The 20,463-nt window shown below is 38.2% G+C and overlaps 1 protein-coding gene across 2 annotated transcripts in view; it reads left to right on the forward strand.

Moving 5' to 3' along the window:
• Positions 1 to 20,463, forward strand: part of LOC125273870 — a 145,345-nt gene that overhangs the window by 18,034 nt on the left and 106,848 nt on the right. Inside the window, exons 1-2 of one of the 2 annotated variants that reach the window (XM_048199630.1) lie at positions 6,489 to 6,621; positions 11,488 to 11,609. In XM_048199630.1, the coding sequence (XP_048055587.1) occupies positions 6,504 to 6,621; positions 11,488 to 11,609 (240 nt within the window). In that variant the 5' untranslated portion in view covers positions 6,489 to 6,503. Of the gene's footprint in view, positions 1 to 6,488; positions 6,622 to 11,487; positions 11,610 to 20,463 lie in introns of those variants that run through there. The other variant, XM_048199631.1, reaches the window with a different exon arrangement.

Below are 20,463 nucleotides of genomic sequence, written 5' to 3' on the forward strand. Positions count from 1 at the left end.
AGTATTCAGACCCCCTTAAATTTTTCACTCTTTGTTATATTGCAGCCATTTGCTAAAATCATTTAAGTTCATTTTTTCCCCTCATTAATGTATACACAGCACCCCATATTGACAGAAAAACACAGAATTGTTGACATTTTTGCAGATTTATTAAAAAAGAACTGAAATATCACATGGTCCTAAGTATTCAGACCCTTTGCTGTGACACTCATATATTTAACTCAGGTGCTGTCCATTTCTTCTGATCATCCTTGAGATGGTTCTACAACTTCATTTGAGTCCAGCTGTGTTTGATTATACTGATTCGGACTTGATTAGGAAAGCCACACACCTGTCTATATAAGACCTTACAGCTCACAGTGCATGTCAGAGCAAATGAGAATCATGAGGTCAAAGGAACTGCCTGAAGAGCTCAGAGACAGAATTGTGGCAAGGCACAGATCTGGCCAAGGTTACAAAAAAAATTCTGCTGCACTTAAGGTTCCTAAGAGCACAGTGGCCTCCATAATCCTTAAATGGAAGACGTTTGGGATGACCAGAACCCTTCCTAGAGCTGGCCGTCCGGCCAAACTGAGCTATCGGGGGAGAAGAGCCTTGGTGAGAGAGGTAAAGAAGAACCCAAAGATCACTGTGGCTCAGCTCCAGAGATGCAGTCGGGAGATGGGAGAAAGTTGTAGAAAGTCAACCATCACTGCAGCCCTCCACCAGTCGGGGCTTTATGGCAGAGTAGCCCGACGGAAGCCTCTCCTCAGTGCAAGACACATGAAAGCCCGCATGGAGTTTGCCAAGATGGTGAGAAATAAGATTCTCTGGTCTGATGAGACCAAGATAGAACTTTTTGGCCTTAATTCTAAGCGGTATGTGTGGAGAAAACCAGGCACTGCTCATCACCTGTCCAATACAGTCCCAAAAGTGAAGCATGGTGGTGACAGCATCATGCTGTGGAGGTGTTTTTCAGCTGCAGGGACAGGACGACTGGTTGCAATCGAGGGAAAGATAAATGCGGCCAAGTACAGGGATATCCTGGACGAAAACCTTCTCCAGAGTGCTCAGGACCTCAGACTGGGCCGAAGGTTTACCTTCCAACAAGACAATGACCCTAAGCACACAGCTAAAATAACGAAGGAGTGGCTTCACAACAACTCTGTGACTGTTCTTGAATGGCCCAGCCAGAGCCCTGACTTAAACCCAATTGAGCATCTCTGGAGAGACCTAAAAATGGCTGTCCACCAACGTCTACCATCCAACCTGACAGAACTGGAGAGGATCTGCAAGGAGGAATGGCAGAGGATCCCCAAATTCAGGTGTGAAAAACTTGTTGCATCTTTCCCAAAAAGACTCATGGCTGTATTAGATCAAAAGGGTGCTTCTACTAAATACTGAGCAAAGGGTCTGAATACTTAGGACCATGTGATATTTCAGTTTTTCTTTTTTAATAAATCTGCAAAAATGTCAACAATTCTGTGTTTTTCTGTCAATATGGGGTGCTGTGTGTACATTAATGAGGAAAAAAAATGAACTTAAATGATTTTAGCAAATGGCTGCAATATAACAAAGAGTGAAAAATTTAAGGGGGTCTGAATACTTTCCGTACCCACTGTATATGCCCCAGGAGCCTCTGAAATTGCTTCAATTCAACTGCTGTTTTCCCCCCGAATGTCTTCTGGAGTTCAGCATCGACTGAGCATAGTGACATAGTAACCGAGTCCAAGTCCATCCAGAGAAAAGTGATGCTCTGCACTGGGGAGAGCTTGCACTTTTCCCAGTTGAACCAAACTGCTGAGGTGTCTGAGCACCAGGTCCGTGTGTGCGCACATCAAATCTCGAGAGTTCGCTAGGATGAGCCAGTCATTGAGACAGTTGAGAATGTGACTCTAATGTGATAGTTGCCTCTGTGACTTTTGTGAAGACACGAGGTGACAGGGACAAAGAAAGGCGCTGGGACTTAGCAAGGCTGCCAACTCTGACTGAGCTATCACACCCAAGGGTGGAACTCCAGCTGAGTCCTCAGCATCTGAAGGCATAAGCCTGCCCTCTGATGCTTCGATAGTTCGTCCTCATCTAGAGCCCCGAATTAAAAATCAGGTGCATCATGTGATGCACTGTCAATGTGATCTGGGAGCTCCACTGGATCCAACATGCAAGACGAGGAACGGAAGGCCAGTGGCGATTGACCTAGCGGAAACACTCCTGTCGCCCTCGTATCACACTCAGCGCGGCCTTGTGCATCGCAGGGATGAGCAAATGAGGTGATTTTCTCTCTCTTACCAGAAAAGCGAGTCGTGAACGCAATGTTGCAATGGTCATGTTCTTGCAATGAGGACATAAGCCATCCACAAATGCTGTCTCAGTGTAGGTGAGACCCAAACACTTGAGACAGTGATCACGAAAGATATCGAGTGCATCTAGAAACACACAGGCCGAAAGGCATCTTTAAAAAGACTCTCGGTCTGTGCTTGCTCTTTTAGAGGAAAAAAGCACTTTTATAGGAAAGCTGCTCTTTTAGGCTTGCTGAAGCACCCAGGTGAAGTCTCTTGGCACTTATCCGTGCCCACTCCATGAGAAAGACCGCTGCAATATGCCATCACACCGGCAATTCGCTTTCTTTTCAGAGGATGAATGGATTGAGCTTGTGTATAGGCAACACTCACTCGGCTCTGTAGAACAAATCTGAATGAGTGATGCATGTCATCTCTCTTTTATACCTGTATGTCTGGGGGAGTGACATGGCACGGCATGGCAGTGGCACGGTCGTCCGCCAGAAGCTAGTTTGAATTCGAATTTATACAGTTTTAAATATGGATATTTTTCTTACAAAAACACATTGCATCTCTTCGCTTAAAAAGCCCTTTATTAACCCACTGGAGCTGTATGGATTACTTTGATTGTGGATGGATGCAATTTGTTTTGTCCAAAATGCAGGCCATTATAAACCTTGGAGGACTAAGGATATTTTAAAAAATATCTCCGATTGTGTTTGTCTGAAAGAAGATAGTCATATACACCTAGCTTGATGGGAGTAAATTATGGGATAATTTTCATTTTTGAGTAAACTAACCCTTTAACAAAAACTCAGAACACTCAGAGTACTTGAAACAGAACAACCAATATTATCACTGCGAGAACTGAGAACTGAATTTAACAAACTCAAGGTTTAAATAACATGAGTCAAACTAATCAGCAAAATAGATAACAGGTGCAGATCATAATCAATTAATTAAAAACCAAGGAAACCCAACTCAAACACAGGAAACTGAACTAAAATAAGTGCAAAACCTAGCCAAAACAGACATTAAACCCGGAATACACGTAACAATATGTGAAGGCTTTCATATTTGTGTCCAAAAATTGGCATTGGTGGAGATACTATCCTATTTACTGTTGGGAAGGTCATAAGGTCATAACATGCCAAGATTCTGTACACTTTTGAAAGATATATATATATATATCTTTCATATATATTAATACATGCATGTATTCTAGATAATGCAGACTGTGAATGTTTGGCTCAAATAGTTAAAAAAATCTATTTCAAAGAGGTGGTACTTTCAATTTATTTTCTTTTATCTGTAATTTGTTGATTAAAAATCAGGGTTGTAACAGATGGGTGTATACGCAAGATGCCTGGGTGAATTCTGTGATTTTATCATTCCACATGTTTGTCAGAGTTGTAGATATAATATTTTGGAAGAAACTGTTTCTTGGTGGATATACTAAGGAAAGATTAGTCTTGAATTGAGAATTCTTTGCATTAACATTTTCTTTTATGCCAAGCCAAGGCTGACAGAAGTAGGTGGGATGAATCCATTTTACTTTCTTAACACAGCTGATTGGCTAATAGTAGCAACAGTTGGGGGCCTCTGATCCTCCCAGATTTTTGGGTTTCTAAAGAGTTACTAATTAACGTTTTAATTATTTTTCCCTGTAAAATTAATTAAATATGTAATTTTTAATATGTAAAAAAAAAAAAAAAAAAAAAAAAAAATATATATATATATATATATATATATATATATATATATATATATATATATATATATATATCAAAGCAATTGCAAATTGACCATAAACTCACAGTGTGACCACACAGTCGAATCATTATTAATATATTTAACTCATTATTAAACAGAGGTATATTTTATTATAGTGCTTTTGCCACATTTTTATAAGAGCCACTTAAAGAGGACCTATTATGCCCTTTTAGTCATGATTTTGTTTATAGGATCTATTGGAACATGTGCTTGAATGTTCAAAAAAACCCTTAATTTTCACATATTTTACAATATTGTAGCACCTCACTTCCTAGTCTGTCAGTAACGCTCTGTCAGTAACGCTCTGTTCAGTTCCTATCTCTTTACCTGCTTCTGAAAAGCACAAAATGCTGTGATTGGTCAGCTTAATCAGTGCATCGTGTTGTGAACATAGCCTTTACAGTAACTGTGTTAGATTCAGGATGGAAAAAACACCAACAACACTCTAAAGCAACTTAACCAGTGTGCCTTGGGTGGGAATTATTTAAATGAGGAATATTTTATGTTCCTGGAAGTAAACGAGGCGTTTCAGTTTCAGTTTCAGTGCTTATACTGTAGATGTAGATATAGAGAATAATTCCCTTTGGAGTGGATTTTGTGCTTTTTAACTTTGCAGACCTTTTCATGCTCAAACAACAACATTACAAACTTAATAAAGTTGAAAATGTAAAAAAGCATAATAGGTCCTCTTTAAGTCTTTTTTCCCCACCAGTGTAAAACATCCAATACTGTCCAGTGTAACGGTCATCCACTGTCCTTTATACTGTGATCATATTTAATTTCTTATCTCTTTTTTATCATGTAATAATAAGGTTTATTTTTAAAATGTTTATTTTGTTATACGTTCAAAATGTTTTTGGGTTAGTTAGACTAAGCGAATCTGTCAGCGCTTGTGTGTCTCCACAATTAACATACGAGTGCCTTCATTAGCACTTCTGTGTCTGTATTCATTAGCGTGTGTGTGCGCGGCCCTTCTCTGATGGGGGTAAGGGGAGGACCTGTGATTGCTAAGTGTGGAGTCTGATCAAGGCTGACAGTATTTAACATAATTAAGAAAAGCTTCAGTCACAGTGGCATTAAATAAACACCTCACTGAGCGAGGGAGGATCTGATGAGAGAGAAAGAGGAAGAGAGAGGGAGGGAAGGGTCATTTCTCAGTCATGGGATGAGACGTGCGTGTTAGTCTTCTCATTACTGCACAGCTTGAGTGGCACACACTTCCTGTCTCTCGCTGCAATGTGAGCACACGCCTACACACACAAACTCGCACACTCACTCGCACTGTCAAGGTGGAGCATTAACTTTTTTTTGACATGACTTAATCTTTCCTGCTTGGCAAACAACATTATGCCAATTGAACACAGGTAAACCGTTTTAAGTGTTCATGCTCTAGAATTATGAAAATCACAGTACAATCTACAGGTACATGTAGGCGACCTTAAATACGCGTGCCACCATTGGCAAGCGAAAGGGGAAATCGTTAGTACACTAAAAGCTACATGATGAAGCTATCTAAAGGGGCAAAAGCTGCATCCAGAATCACATACTCTCTGAGTAGGTACTGCATTTTAATTAGAACTTACATTGCTACTGTTAGAGTCAGCATGAAATGGAATTTGTGATAGTCTTTCCTTCCCTATTGTGACGTATATCCACGTGAATGGCTTCTCAAACAAGAAAAAATGTAGGGCGGGACTTGGTTGTGTCCATCTGAAATTGATTGGATCATTGGATCATTGTGTTTGCTATTGCTGTGACCTCGTGAGTGACGGGTTGTCCCGCCCTCGCACCAATAAACATGTCATCAGAGAAGAGATGTTGTTGAAAGTGGGAGGGGAAGTTATTTTGATTTAACATTATGAGGGCACATGAATTTTTGTGTAATAAAATAATGACATACACAAATAAATCGTTTATAGTAAATACTGCAATATTCCATTAAAATAAATAAATAAATAAATAAATAATTGGCAATTTTGAATTCATCATGACTCCTACTATGTGCACTCATTCTACTTTACAGGTATTTAACAATCTAGTGTATGAATTTTATAGGTTACGGTTAAAATTCGACCATACTGTTTTCACAGAAGGGGGAGTAGAATAAAAGGCATAGACTATTTGGATGCAGGGAATATATTTTTTTATATATTTAATAGTAATATAATTAATCATTTAATCAGAGCTGTCTTTATCTGGCACAAAATAATGTTTTTGTTATACTAAAGTTAAAAGGTAAAGTTAAAAAAAATATAGGCTATAATATACTAAAATATATGCTGCTTGCTAATTTCTAAAGTCTTTAAAAAATTCTAAAGTCTAAAATATATAAATGAAATGCAGCTTTTGGCTGTTAAAATATGACCTGGAATGCTGTATAAGGAGTCGAATCTGTTCATGAACTGTTCGTGCATTGGGCAAACCGATTCATTAGAACGAATCGGGCAGGCCTTTTTCATAGGACATGTTAGGATGAACCGATTCATTACACAGAATCAGACTTGCCCACTATGGGATATATTTAGGACAGTGCGTTCAATAGTGCTCTGTTCGATTGGCAGTAAAGCTTCTTGCAAAATACACGTACAAGGTGAGTGAGTGAGTGAGTTAGGGACTTTTATTTAATCACTCTCTAATTACTCTCTTTTATTTAATTACTCTCCAACACTTGTAAGAATTGGTACGCGAGCGATAAGTGAAACAGGTCAAGGGAGTTGGGGGTCTGAGAGGACAGTCTTTGGACAGGATCACAGTGAATGAAATCATGACAATCACGCCTTCTCATTCATTTGTCCAAACAAACAAACAAAAAAACTTCTGGCTTCACACGTGCAACGCGCCTTGAAAGAGTGAATGCACGACTGAAGAAATATGACTCCGCTAGGTCTGACTCTGCCCCCACGCTATCTCGCAAAGTAACGTTATGATAACCTTCATTTAAATGGCATAAGTATCGATATGTAAAGCTTGGGACTGTTAATAAGCCTGACATGGCTGGCTTGTTTTGATTTTAATGTTGTTAGCGTTAATCCAATGAATCGAACGTAATTTTCATTCCAATTACAATTTATAAACTAACATACAACATACTAACATACTAACATTACCATTTTGCCAACGAATAACTTTAGTTGAGCTCTAGGCTACTATATATTGTCAAAACGTAATGAAACACACAAGACATGCTGTGCAATTTCATAATGACAGGGTTTTGGAATGAACAAACGTAAAATGCGGGTAAAAATCATCTGTGGAGGCATTTGGCAAATTATGTTTTACAAATTATGTTCACTCGATTTGCTGGCGAAGTTTATGTAATCTGCGCAGATTACGAAGTAATAATGGCATGTCTCACCTTTTTCACCCCTGACGTGTTTGCATCCCTGATTTATGAGCTGTATGGAAGTCAAACAACAAGTAGGCTAAACACGCAGCTAGCCCAGCTAACCAAAATACGTGACTGTTATGTAACTTCAAGGTAATTTGGTGACCAAACTTTCGTCGTGGCGACGTAACTAGTTACGTTGTCTCAACCGGAAAAGTGAAATTCCCGGATACGTTGCCACAACGTAACTTTGTGACGTTGCCAGTTAGTAACTGCGACGTTGTGGCAACGTTGTGTATCATTGGTTGTGTATTGGTAATCAGTTGGTAATTTTTATATTTATTTATTTTTCTATGGGCGGACATGCAGTAGTTTAACCTAATTTATGTCCTCATTTGCCCAAACTAATTTAAAGGCTATTCCAACAGCTGTGAACAATGAATGTAGAGCTCAAAATGAATTCAATTCATTTATTTTGAAAAACAAGCAGAACATGAACAAAAATCCAAATAAAAATAATGAAATACACCCAAACTATAAATAAAAACATATCGCCTACAGCGAAACATAAAATAAAAACATTCAAGACGTTTTGCACTCAGTATCATTAAAAACATATGCTATGCTAGCGTACCATTTTGCCAACATATATTTCAGACGTTCAATCACAGAGGTAAAAATATTAACATAAAGTACTTAAGGTAGACTGTGGGTAATGTTACTTAACCAATCTGACGCAGTTGTTGAACTTTATTGCTATAAAACTGACGAGAAACACGGAGAAACGTCGACGCCGTCCTCTCCAGCAGCTTGAATGTTTTCCCGGTTGCCATGGCAACTCTAACGGCCACCAGCACTAACGTAAACATAACAATAAAAAAAGGTTTTGCGTCTTTCCAAAGTTAACTTTATACATTTTTATAAAAGCCATTTATTCGTTGTCACCTCGGAAAAATAAATTCTTCTCTCAGAAAAATTAACTTTACTCTCTTGTCAACATACTGTGCGCGCGGCGCGCACTCCATTTGTGGAGGCGCGCGCTGTATGTCACGTCACTATAAAAAGCAATCATCCATATTCTGACTTGGTGAAAAGAAACATTTTTTTTTTTCTTAGGGGACATTTCAGTCTTGTGTCTGACGTTTAATTACACATTTTAAATGGCAAATTCTGGTAATAATAACATATAAAGAACGCATAAATGATGGTAATGAAATTACCAGCACATGACGTTGCTGTAACGTTGCCAGTAAGTCATGGAATGACCATTATATTACGAACAGAGTACGTATCTGGAACGTCCTTGGTTTTCTTATAACGTTAGGAGATCGTACTGACGACGTTGTGATACGGTAATTTGATGGTAATAATATTACGGGCATACAACGTTGTAGTTACGTTACTAGTAAGTCATGGAATTACCAATATATTACGAATAGAGTACGTATCTATCTGGAACGTCCTTGGTAATCTTATAACGTTAGGGGGTCGTTCTCACGACGTTGTGAGATGGTAATCTGAAGGTAATGAAATTACTGGCATGCGACGTCGTAGTTACGTTGTCAGTTAGTAAGTCATGAAATTACCAAAAAGTACGAATACATTACGTAACTGTTACGTCGTGTGTTAGCTGGGAGGCTAACTTACGTTGCAAGATATAATTGAATTATGTGTCGTTGATTTTATTTGATGATTCTATTTGTATAGTAGTTGTATTCGTTTATTTTGTCTTCAAATGCGCAATATTTCGTTCGTTGTATACAAAACAGAAATTATTCTCCGAAGCCCTGTCTTTAGTTGAGTTAGTTGTTCTGCTCCAGTGGTGAACTAATCATTTTTGTTTCTCATGGTTATTGGTTGCATTATTCTGATTTCCTAACTCGGATTACATTATATGAATTAGCCTAGTGAAAATGTAGCTACCATTTAAATTTACCACCCCCCTCCCCCAAATAAACAAACAAACAAACAACCCAGCTAACAATGACCTAGCGGACCACCGTCGGAAAAGTGGTGGCTGCCGGCAGTGGTCCGCTGGAATAACGATGAGCAAAATTCCAGTGGATCGCTGGCGGCGTCCGCCGGTGGGCCGCCAGTGGGCCGCCAGTGGCCCGCTGGTCTGATGTTAGCTGGGAACTAACTAACATATAAAGGCAGCTAGTTTACATTATCACAACAACATCTCAAACATAACTTGTTTATATGCTCCAAGGGACTTGAGTCTACACGTATAGTGACGCACATTGGGATTGTCCACTGTGGAGTCACATATAGCTTTGACGTCTCAACTTCACAAACTTCCTCTTTAATTGTCGGTGTCTTCACCCAAGATTAAAGCCTCAGTAATCTGACTTTCCTCCTTTTCTTAGATTCAACTTCTAATGGTGGATGATTACAACCATATGTTCTCTTGTCCTGTACAAGCCCTGTAAAGATAAGGCTATTACTGATATGCAGATAAAAGAGACATGATGACTTTCCCCTTCATGAATGACTCTGAATGCCATGGGAAGTTTCGTTTCCCTATTTAAATCCTATTTGACAGATGGCTGGGGAATACATTTAAAAAATGAAATAATGTCGTTTTTACGACAAAACATTTGCTTTCTGTACTACTACCCTTGCATTATACTCAATAGCATGGCTGGATCTTATAGACATATCTTCTAATTGCATTTTTCTTGGACGTTAACCTCCAGCGTCTAGCAGAACTTTGATGTATATGCCGGCGAATACTGGGCAGCCAAGCAGTCTGGGGACTGGATGAAGGAGTGTCTGCTAGTGTGACAAAAAGCAGACATCCAGACACAAACTCCTCCACGGCAGATACTGGAGGAACTTTCCTTTTCACCCACAGACACCCTGCAGACAAAGCAAAGAAGAAAAATGGAGGACAACATTATGAGATACATATATATTTAGTAAAATTATAAGAATGATGATATCTGGTGCTAGCCTTCAGATAATGGCTCATGGGCAGTCTGGAATAGATGAGTTCTTTAGAAGTACAGAGCCATTATTTCTATGGTTAATAATTTATTTATTAATAAATACTTTGCACAACAAATTAAGCTGAGATAATTATTTTCCCTGCAAGCACTTAGGTGTTAATGGTTGATTAAGTCTTCATTACGGGTTAACTATTGCTTGACGTGATTGCTTGTTTTGCCTCCGTTTTGTTCGCTGTTTATGGAAGTTGTGAGTAATTTTCTGTTCAGACTGTACCTGCGGCAGCACTTTGAGAGAATGAGCGCATTAATGACTTGACAAAAACTAATTCTGTCAATCACTGTTAGGTGTGACAAAATGTCAAAGTGACAAGTAAATAAGCTGCTAGCATTAGGTGAGGCATTAAAGACAAACACCTTGATTTCTCTCTTGTCATCATCAAATAATTATCCAGTGCATGCCTAATGTTATGTAAATTTGTTATTACGCCCACAGAAATTCAGTAATGGGCATACACTCGATATCTAAATTGTTTTGCAGCACACCATTAAGCACTAGAGGTTCTCATGTCACATTTTTCATGGTGGTGATGACTATATCTATGTTCCAGTCAAGTGTCAAGGTGCACTGGATTTTTTTAATGTTGTGCTGGCCAATATGATGGTCGTCTTGGAATTATGCCGACACCTGGTGGTGTGGATGAAGTGTCACGCAAAGGCATATCAAGTATTTGTATTTTTGTTTACAGGGACACATTTCTGAAAACATCTTCTTTTATGTTTCACAGAAGAGTATCCCTTTAACAATGTTTTGTTGTGAAGTAACATGAAGTATACAGTACTCGATTCAAGCAAGCAGACATTAAAGCTCTTAATGTAAAAGTATGTGAAAATGTAACTAGACATACAGTCGGATTGTTTGTTATCTCAAGTATATATCCCAAAGTAAACATAAATAAATAAATAAAAATTATAAAAAAATATCCTTATTATCCATATTATCTTTTGGTGTAAATGGTTTAATTAGAAAACAAAAAATACTTGGCGCATTCTTAATTACTCAGGTACTATGCAAACATATATTTGTCTTATCTAAAGCTTTGGGTGACTCTTCCTGCTACTGTCTTAGAGCAAGTCTCTGCTCTTAAACTCTGGGTTAAAACTCTCATTCTTCTTTTGGCAGATGAGTCAGAGTGCTTCATTTGCAGAGATGTGGGCCTGGTGGGTGAGGATCCACTGAGAACCTTCTGTGACTGTAAGAGCCTTGTGGCTCACCACAGCTGCCTGCTCACCTGGATCAAAAAGGTACAATCAGCATTTTAGCCAACCATACACTATAAAACTATGAATTGTCACCCTTTCAATTTGTCATTATGTGACTCATCTGGACAAAAAGCCACAGACTGTAGCTAACATAAAGCATGTGCCTGCCTAGATGTGTTTAAATCAATAAACAAAAGTCATCTTGTAGAATCATCACCACCCATGCTGTTCTCCATTCCCTACCTAGTGCAGGCCATGTAACGCTATGCAGAAAACATAGGCCTAGTTGTTTTGTTGCATCCAATTTTTCTTGTTAATTAAGGCTTCAGATGGCCTGGTTGGGTGAGCGTTCTGTCTTTTGTTGGGGTGTAGCTGGACGTCTTTTGTCTTGTAGCCCGAACTGTGCTTGTGCCCTCCTCTGGCTCTGCGCTACATTAAGTCCTGGAGGTGGAGGTGGTAGGGGGCCTCCCTAACCCCAGCCTCCCAGGGCAGGCACAGTGTGAGTGGGCAAAGTGATAAATACACACGGCTCGTCGTACATCATCACTGCACTCCAGATATCAATAGCCTACTGGAATGATTAATAACAGCCGATACTTCCTGTAGTTAGTTCTTTTTAATTAAACCATGCTTTGTGTGAGCACAAATGGATTCTAAAGCAGAGGAAAGGAAATATTCTTTATCAAACCATTAAAGGGATAGTCCACCTAAAATTGAAAATTCTGCCATTTATTCACCCTCATGTCATTGCAGTTATGTATGATTGTCTTTGGAACACAGAAGATATTTTCAAGAAGAGCTGTTTCTGATCATACTGTCAATGGCAGATGAGTCCAGAATAGCATTGGAACCTATAGACTTTCATTGTATGGAGAAAAAAAATATATATTTTTATAAATAAAAAAAAATTATCAATTATCTTACTATATCAATTAGTGCTGTCAATCAATAAAAAGAAACCAATCACACATTTCTCTGCAATTAATTGCATCACACCTAATCTTAAAGTTTTTAAAATAATTTTATATTGTAATACTTTCAAATTGAATCTCCAAAATAATGTAGAAACAGCATAAAGATAGTATATTTTAAATATTTGTTTAATGGCATCTTTTACTAAGCACTATGAATGAAGGCCAGGCCAGTATCACTGATACCAGTACTGACACTGATGTCTCTATTTAATTAATTTTTTATTCTCAATTTTAGCCATTAATTATAGCCATTCAACGTTACAATATAATTGAAAGCTATCAATTTAATAGGCTTTAAAAAAATATAACAACTTTTAATTTAAGTGAACTTAAAACAATCTTCACATAAACCCACTGTAATAAATGTTACATTTAGCTGTGTTAGCTTTAATTATATCAAAGCACAATAAGGTTTTTTTCTACTGGTCTAGTTGGGCTGGTTCAGATTTTTACTTGCCCTGCTAAAATGCACAAAACCAACGTAACCTTGTAAAAAGTGCTTTAAGATTTAGGAGGATAACAAGCAGAAATTGAATAATCAAACACTGCACAGTCTTCTTTGCATAAATTATAAACTGAATATAGATTAATCATTATTAAAGCTACAAAAGTCAGTCGAGCAGTGATTGATTTTCTCATTGTCTTTTGTTCTTTGATTAACATTAATGACACAGACAGCAGCAGGTTTATTAGGCTGCTGTCACTTTAAGACCTGACGCACATCCGATTTTTTCTTTACGTTCAAAGGCGCCACGCTCAGTACAGATTTTAGTTATTTTTTTGCATCTTATCGCGCTTGAATGGTTTAATACTTAAATTAATGATAGCATGGTCATATATTGTAGTGCAGCCAAGGATTATTTGCGTTAAATATTTTTAGTGCGTTAAACTGAAAATAAAATTAACTTCAAAATTAAAGTTAATTTTGACAGCCCTAATATCAATATATCAAATCACTGGTTTTACATTCTTTTAGAAATTGTCATAAAGATCATTACTTTTAGCAGTTTTTTATGTTTCTGTAAAAAATTGTATATTGTGACTATATATCGTTATCAAACATAATTAAATTGTGGATATCATGATATAAATCTTCTTATACATTTTGTTTTATTATATTTTATACAAAAAAAAAAAAGAGATTTTGTTTGATTATGAAAAACATGACAATAAACATATTATTTTCATTTAATACAGTTTATATTTAAATATATATATTCTTTTGCTTGACAGTCAGCAATGCCAAATGTCATTGGTTCTTGAATGTTTTTACAACATGCCAAATTTGAATAGCTGTGGATTTGAGAGATTTGAGAACTATGGAGGGGAAGATTTTCAGTGAATAATGAAAAACTTAAATTTTGGTCTGTTCCTCTGCCAATGAATATAACTTCAAAAGATTTGGGAACATAGTGCAAAATCATACCCTGTAAGGGTACTTTTATTTTGAGAGCTTGTCATCCCCTGGTGAACATCCACTTTCATTCTATGTAAAAGAGAAGCGAGAATGTCCTGCCTAACATCTTTTAACACAGGAGTGTCCAAAGTCAGTCCTGGAGGGCCATTGTCCATAGCTCAGCACACCTGCCTGGAAGTTTCTAGTATGCATAGTGAGACCATGATTAGCTGGTTCAGGTTTGTTTTGATCCCTGTCCTAACATCAAGAAAGAAACCCATATGGGTTTGGAACGACATTAGGGTGAGTAAATGATGTCAGAATATAAGTGTCTCTAATAATTTCCGGTCACCTCTTTATGGTTTTGGAGGCAAAAAGCCAAAACGTACAAAAAATAATGACCAGGCAAATAAATACTAACTGTATTTTAAAAGCAATGGTCGTAATTAGCCGGACCTCCCAGCATGAATGCACACTGGCAAAGCAACTCAACAGCAAAACTCATTTTGACTTTGCCTGTCTCTGTTTTGCACTGTTTAGACTATAACTATGATCTGCCAGCAGTGTGATCACTTGCCCCAACAGTTAATGACAGTTAATGCTGTTTTTGTCTTCTCATGCATGATGCACTGAAAGTCCCACTAAAGCCTGTTTATTCAGCGGCCTTTCCATAAACACTGGATCTCTGAGTCCACCACAGACCCCACCACACTTTTCCAAAACAGCACACTGTACCAAGACGCCCACAGACATATGCACATACACATGAAAACACATACACGCATACAAACACACAGAAGCCAAGCTTATTGTTTTCCAGAACGAAATTGAAACCAGCAGATTTCCCCTGCCGTCATGCCTAAAGTATTCCAAAATAGAGAGGCCAAATCCACAGTGAGATTTTAGTGATCAAAAGATGCATTTTTCAAATGTGACAAAGACTGCTGAAAGATTTATCTTCATTTTACGGTTCACTTATTCCACGTTGGAAGTCTCATCGTGTCTTGTTTTATTTCTCCATTTTCCTATACATCTAAAAGAACATGTAAGTTTGAATAAGTTGATTATGAATAAATATATTTAAAAGAATGTCTTTTATTGAAATATGCAATAGGTACAGTAGATTTCAGTTTTGTATGCAGGGTACCACGAATATAGATCCGTCACCAGAAGCCAGTTTGTTTGTACGTATTTATACGTTTGCACTGTCAGGTTGACAGTGTAACAGTTGAGCCCAAGCCTCTGTTACTAATTCTAAAACGTTACTTTAGAACTAATAACGAAGGAACGTTGAGTCGCTTTATTGAAACTCGCTGTAATATGCAGGGCCCTATCATACACCTGGCGCAATGCAATGCTAGTTGCATTCCGTTGTGTTGTGGCTTGATTTTGTTGTGTTGTGGCTTGATTTCGTTGTGTTGTGGCTTGATTTCGTTGTGTTGTGGCTTTATTCCATTGTGTTGTGGCTTTATTCCGTTGTGTTGTGGCTTGATTTCGTTGTGTTGTGGCTTGATTCCGTTGTGTTGTGGCTTTATTCCGTTGTGTTGTGGCTTTATTCCGTTGTGTTGTGAACTTATGTTTGCTTTTTTAATTTCGTTGTGTTGTGCACTACTGGGCCACCGTAGTTGTGCCATTGACCAAAAAAAAACCTGGTCTAAAGTCAATGGCAGTATTTTTTTTGTTATTTAAAGGGCGCATTAGTAATATGAGCTTATACGCGGGTGCTCAACGTGCGTATACGCTTCTTATTACACACACAGGGACGTGCAGCAACACACAAACATGTCATATGTTAAAAATAAAAGGATTCCCCTCTCGTTCAGTCTTTCCGCTTGCAACTTCCGCCATATAAATAGCGAATCCGCCGTGGTACAAGCGCAACTGGCTTTTAAAGGGAATGGAAGATAAGACTCGGATTGGCTTATTGCACATTACGTCCAAAACACACCCATGACTCATTAAGAGACTAGGTACAAACCAATTTTCCCTTCATTAAACTAGCAAAAGTAGATTTGGACATGCCCTAAGTGCACCTGCACCATGCGGTTCAGACCATGCACTTAGATTGTTAAAATAGGGCCCGTAGAGTATTATGAGAGAGAGATCTCCTTTTTTCCTTGTTTCAGTCCATTTCAGTATAAAAGTTTTTGCGACTAACTGACTCACTCATAAAGACAGTCTTCGGCGCCATCTCACGGTGTATTAATGTAACTTTGACTGAAGTCAAAATCACTAACGGACTCTTTCTCAATACCAAAAAATACAGCATGTTATTAATATAAAATATTATTTATTGAACATTAATATTTAAATTGACAACAATAGCCATTATAACAGTGTAAGAAGTAAAATAGGAAATAAAGAAGCAAACAGTTCGGTCAAACGTACTAAAGCAGCACTGTAGATAGTACAGGATTTTATTTCAATGTAAATATAAAGTTCTGAAACTTAATATAGCCCTTAAACCGAATCTGTTAGCTCTGGAACAAGTAATAGATAATTAAGACCAAATACTACCGTTTGGTATACCCAAAGCGAATTATACCTCATGTTTAAGAGCCAGCGGCAAATTCCTGAAAGACTGGCTGAGATGAAGCTGTTCTCTGGGGGTGCATGAGTGCTGAATGGTCGCTGACATCCTGGAGCTCGCACCTCCGAAATACTGTATATATATATATATCAAAATAAAGTAAACTGTGACATATTATACCCAAAAAATCTTCATACAGTGGACTACCAGTAAAAATTTGGAACCAAAAATTATTCAGACACTTCACCTGACCATGTTTTCCTTAAGTGTTATCTGACATAATTAAGAATTTTTTTTTTCTTTTTCTGACACAGTTTAACTCTGAGATCTTGTCATATTTTATTACCTTTTTTTTTAAACTATTGTGAATAAACTGTATTAATGAATGAAATGTTCAAGGTGTCTGAATAAATTTTGGTTTGACTGTATATATTACAAAGTAACATTAAAGGTGCCCTAGAATTAAAAATTGAATTTATCTTGGCATAGTTAAATAACAAGAGTTCAGTACATGGAAATGACATACAGTGAGTCTCAAACTCCATTGTTTCCTCCTTCTTATATAAATCTCATTTGTTTAAAAGACCTCCGAAGAACAGGCAAATCTCAACATAACACCGACTGTTATGTAACAGTCGGGATCATTAATATGTACGCCCCCAATATTTGCATATGCCAGCCCATGTTCAAGGCATTACACAAGGGCAGCCAGTATTAATGTCTGGATCTGTGCACAGCTGAATCATCAGACTAGGTAAGCAAGCAAGAACAATAGCGAAAAATGGCAGATGGAGCAATAATAACTGACATGATCCATGATTACATGATATTTTTAGTGATATTTGTGAATATTGTCTTTATATATTTGTGAATAATTGTCTTTCTAAATGTTTCTTTAGCATGTTGCTAATGTACTGTTAAATGTGGTTAAAGTTTCCATAGTTTCTTACTGTATTCACGGAAACAAGAGCCGCGTTATTTTCATTATTAAACACTTGGGGCCCTATAATACACCCGGCGCAATGTGACGCAAGGCGCAGCGCAAGTGTGTTTGCTAGTTTGCGTCCGGCGCCGTTCGCGTTTTCCCGTTCAGCGCCACGTCCTTAAATTAGTAAATGCATTTGCGCCAGTTGGTGCGCCCATGGGCGTGCTGGTCTAAAAAAGAGGTGTGTTCAGGCGCATTGCCGGCGCATTGCTATTTTAAGGAGCTGAAAATAGACTGCGCCATAGACCAACTCAAACCTGGTCTAAAGTCTAAAGTCAATGGCGGAATATTTTTTTGTTAGAGCGCGTTGGTAGAAACTGCGCCTCTGGGCGCGTCCACAGTGCGCGTTGACTTTGCTTATTACACACAGGGATGCACATCACACAAACATGCCAAATATTAAAAACAAAAGGATTACAGTGTAAAAGAATATAATTGTGTAGGCTACATAAATATAAAAATGTAATGATGAATAGTCATTGCGTGTATTAGAATTAGGCTACCTATTTTCAATTCAGCCTATTACTACTTATAATGATGAATGAAATTGGTAATAATTAATTGAACAATCGTGCCAATACACACACATACATATTTACTGACTCATCGCCAACAAATTCCGACATGTAAATAGCAATCCGCCATGGCGCGCGTGCATCTCGCTCTTAAAGGGAATGGGAGATGACACTCTGATTGGTTTATTGAACGTTACGGCCATTACTCATTAAGAGAATAGGGACAACCCATTTCAGAAATGCACCCCGGCGCACGGACCGTTTTTCTGTCGTTAAAGTAGCAGAAGTGGATTTGGACACACCCTGAGTGCACCTGCGCCGTGCGCTTTACACTTTGCGTTTAGATCGTTAAAATAGGGCCCTTGCAGTCTGTATAATTCATAAACACAACTTCATTCTTTATAAATCTCTCCAACAGTGTAGCATTAGCCATTAGCCACGAAGCATAGCCTCAAACTCATTCAGAATCAAATGTAAACATCCAAATAAATACAATACTCACATAATCCGATGTATGCATGCAGCATGCATGACGAACACTTTGTAAAGATCCATTTTGAGGGTTATATCAGCTGTGTGAACTTTGTTTATGCAATGATAGAGTCGAGAGCTCGGGAGGGGGCGGAGAGCGCGAGCAATTAAAGGGTTCGCAGCCTGAATCGGCGCATTTCTAATTATGCCCCAAAATAGGCAGTTAAAAAAATGTATTAAAAAAAATCTATGGGGTATTTTGAGCTGAAACTTCACAGACACATTCAGGGGACACCTTAGACTTATATTACATCTTGTAAAATAAAAACGTTTGATGGCACCTTTAACATTCAGCATAATTCATTTCACTGAAACATTAACATGAATTTATAATTTCTATTTCGTTTTCCTTTTTCTTTAATGAAAGCGTGCGCTCAAGCTGCATGAACTTAACAAATTTATGCAAAAGCTGATAATCATGTTATCTAGCATGATTTAAGATTGATACAAAGATCATCTTGTGCTTTGATGGAAGCAAGAACATCTGACTGTCTGTACAAATGAGTTTATTTTGTCAATTCCACAAATTTGCTTAATTGAATAGTGACCTAAAAATGATTTAGAAAAGGAAATCTTTCTTATTCATTTTACATCATAACAATATACTAAAAAATCTATTTATTGTCAGGCTTAAATTAGATTTTACATCTCAGATTTTAAATGTGGCCTTGGACATTTGGACCACACTGTATAGACAATGTTTTTCCTTGATATAATTGGTAGATTGATGTACTGTATGATGATAAATACTGCAAAGAGCAGTTATTCAACTACACAAGCCTTTTTCTGACCAAGATTGGTAAGACAGTAGACCCTGTTCTTAAAATACACACACACAAGGACACACACAGAAAATGACTCACACTTCTTTTAAATGGAAGGAGAGGAGAGAAGGAAAGGAAAGAGGAGACATGGCGAGACGGTGTGCCTCTGACAGTGGAGCTGAAATCAGTGATCGACCTGTCACTTCTTGTCTGATTGCCATCTCCCTGAAAGAAGGTCAGGCATATACGCCTAAAGTGCCTCTTAACCACATTTTATGAAGCCAGAAAATGTAATCCAATAACCGTTTGACTCGTGATTGCTTTACGCTCGGCGGCTGGGAACGATACTACTCTTAAAAGCAGCTTAGGTAAAAAAGAGAAAGAAAAGAGAACAAAGGCAAATTCCAGGTCCTTATCTAATTTCACGAAGAGCAGTTACAGTGCAACTGCAGTGGCCAAGAACCAGCCGAAGAAAACAAAATGCTCATAATTCATTTTCTCTTCCTGGCTAATATATACTTCAAATATGGTCTGGCTCATAACAATGTAGCTGCACTTATTGTCCGTGACAAGGCAGAGAAGAGGCTTTTCAGGCCAGCAATCTTTAACACTGCCCTCTTCCTCTGTTCAAGCTCAGAGAGACAAATAACATGGCACAAAAACTAATTAGCGAGCGGGAACTAGTTAAGAGAATGGCCTTTGAGAGTGGGAGCCGGGAGCCCGAGGCTTGATTTAAATATAGGGCCAGAGTCAGTGACTGAGTGTGCCTGGGAGATCCTGCCCCCTCAAGGCACACCACTCGCTGACCTTTGACCCTCATTAGGCAGAGGGCATTCCTGGTAGGATGAGGCCCTCAGTGGTGTACAAGGGCGTACGAGGAATCGGAACGACCGCGTCAGACCTGCCCCGCACCAGAACACGACCCGCCGTTACTCGCAGCGCTTACACCATGAGAAAGAGAGAGGAAGAAAGTGGCTATTGAGATACCACAGATCAAGGACAATGTCATCTATTACTGCTCCGCACAGAGCTCATGTCAAAACCACCGCAATTACTCGCTCCATATACCCACATAAATATGTTTCCCATTTTTTTTTATGAAAGTCTGCCATCTGGTTTCAGTCTATTGCAGTTAATGGAAATGATCTTACTTGAAAAAAAATAATACGCTTTCCAAATATGTAATCTAATCCATATGAAA

Source organism: Megalobrama amblycephala, linkage group LG8 (genome assembly GCF_018812025.1).
Source record: "Megalobrama amblycephala isolate DHTTF-2021 linkage group LG8, ASM1881202v1, whole genome shotgun sequence".
In the NCBI taxonomy this organism is placed as follows: Eukaryota; Metazoa; Chordata; class Actinopteri; order Cypriniformes; family Xenocyprididae; genus Megalobrama; species Megalobrama amblycephala.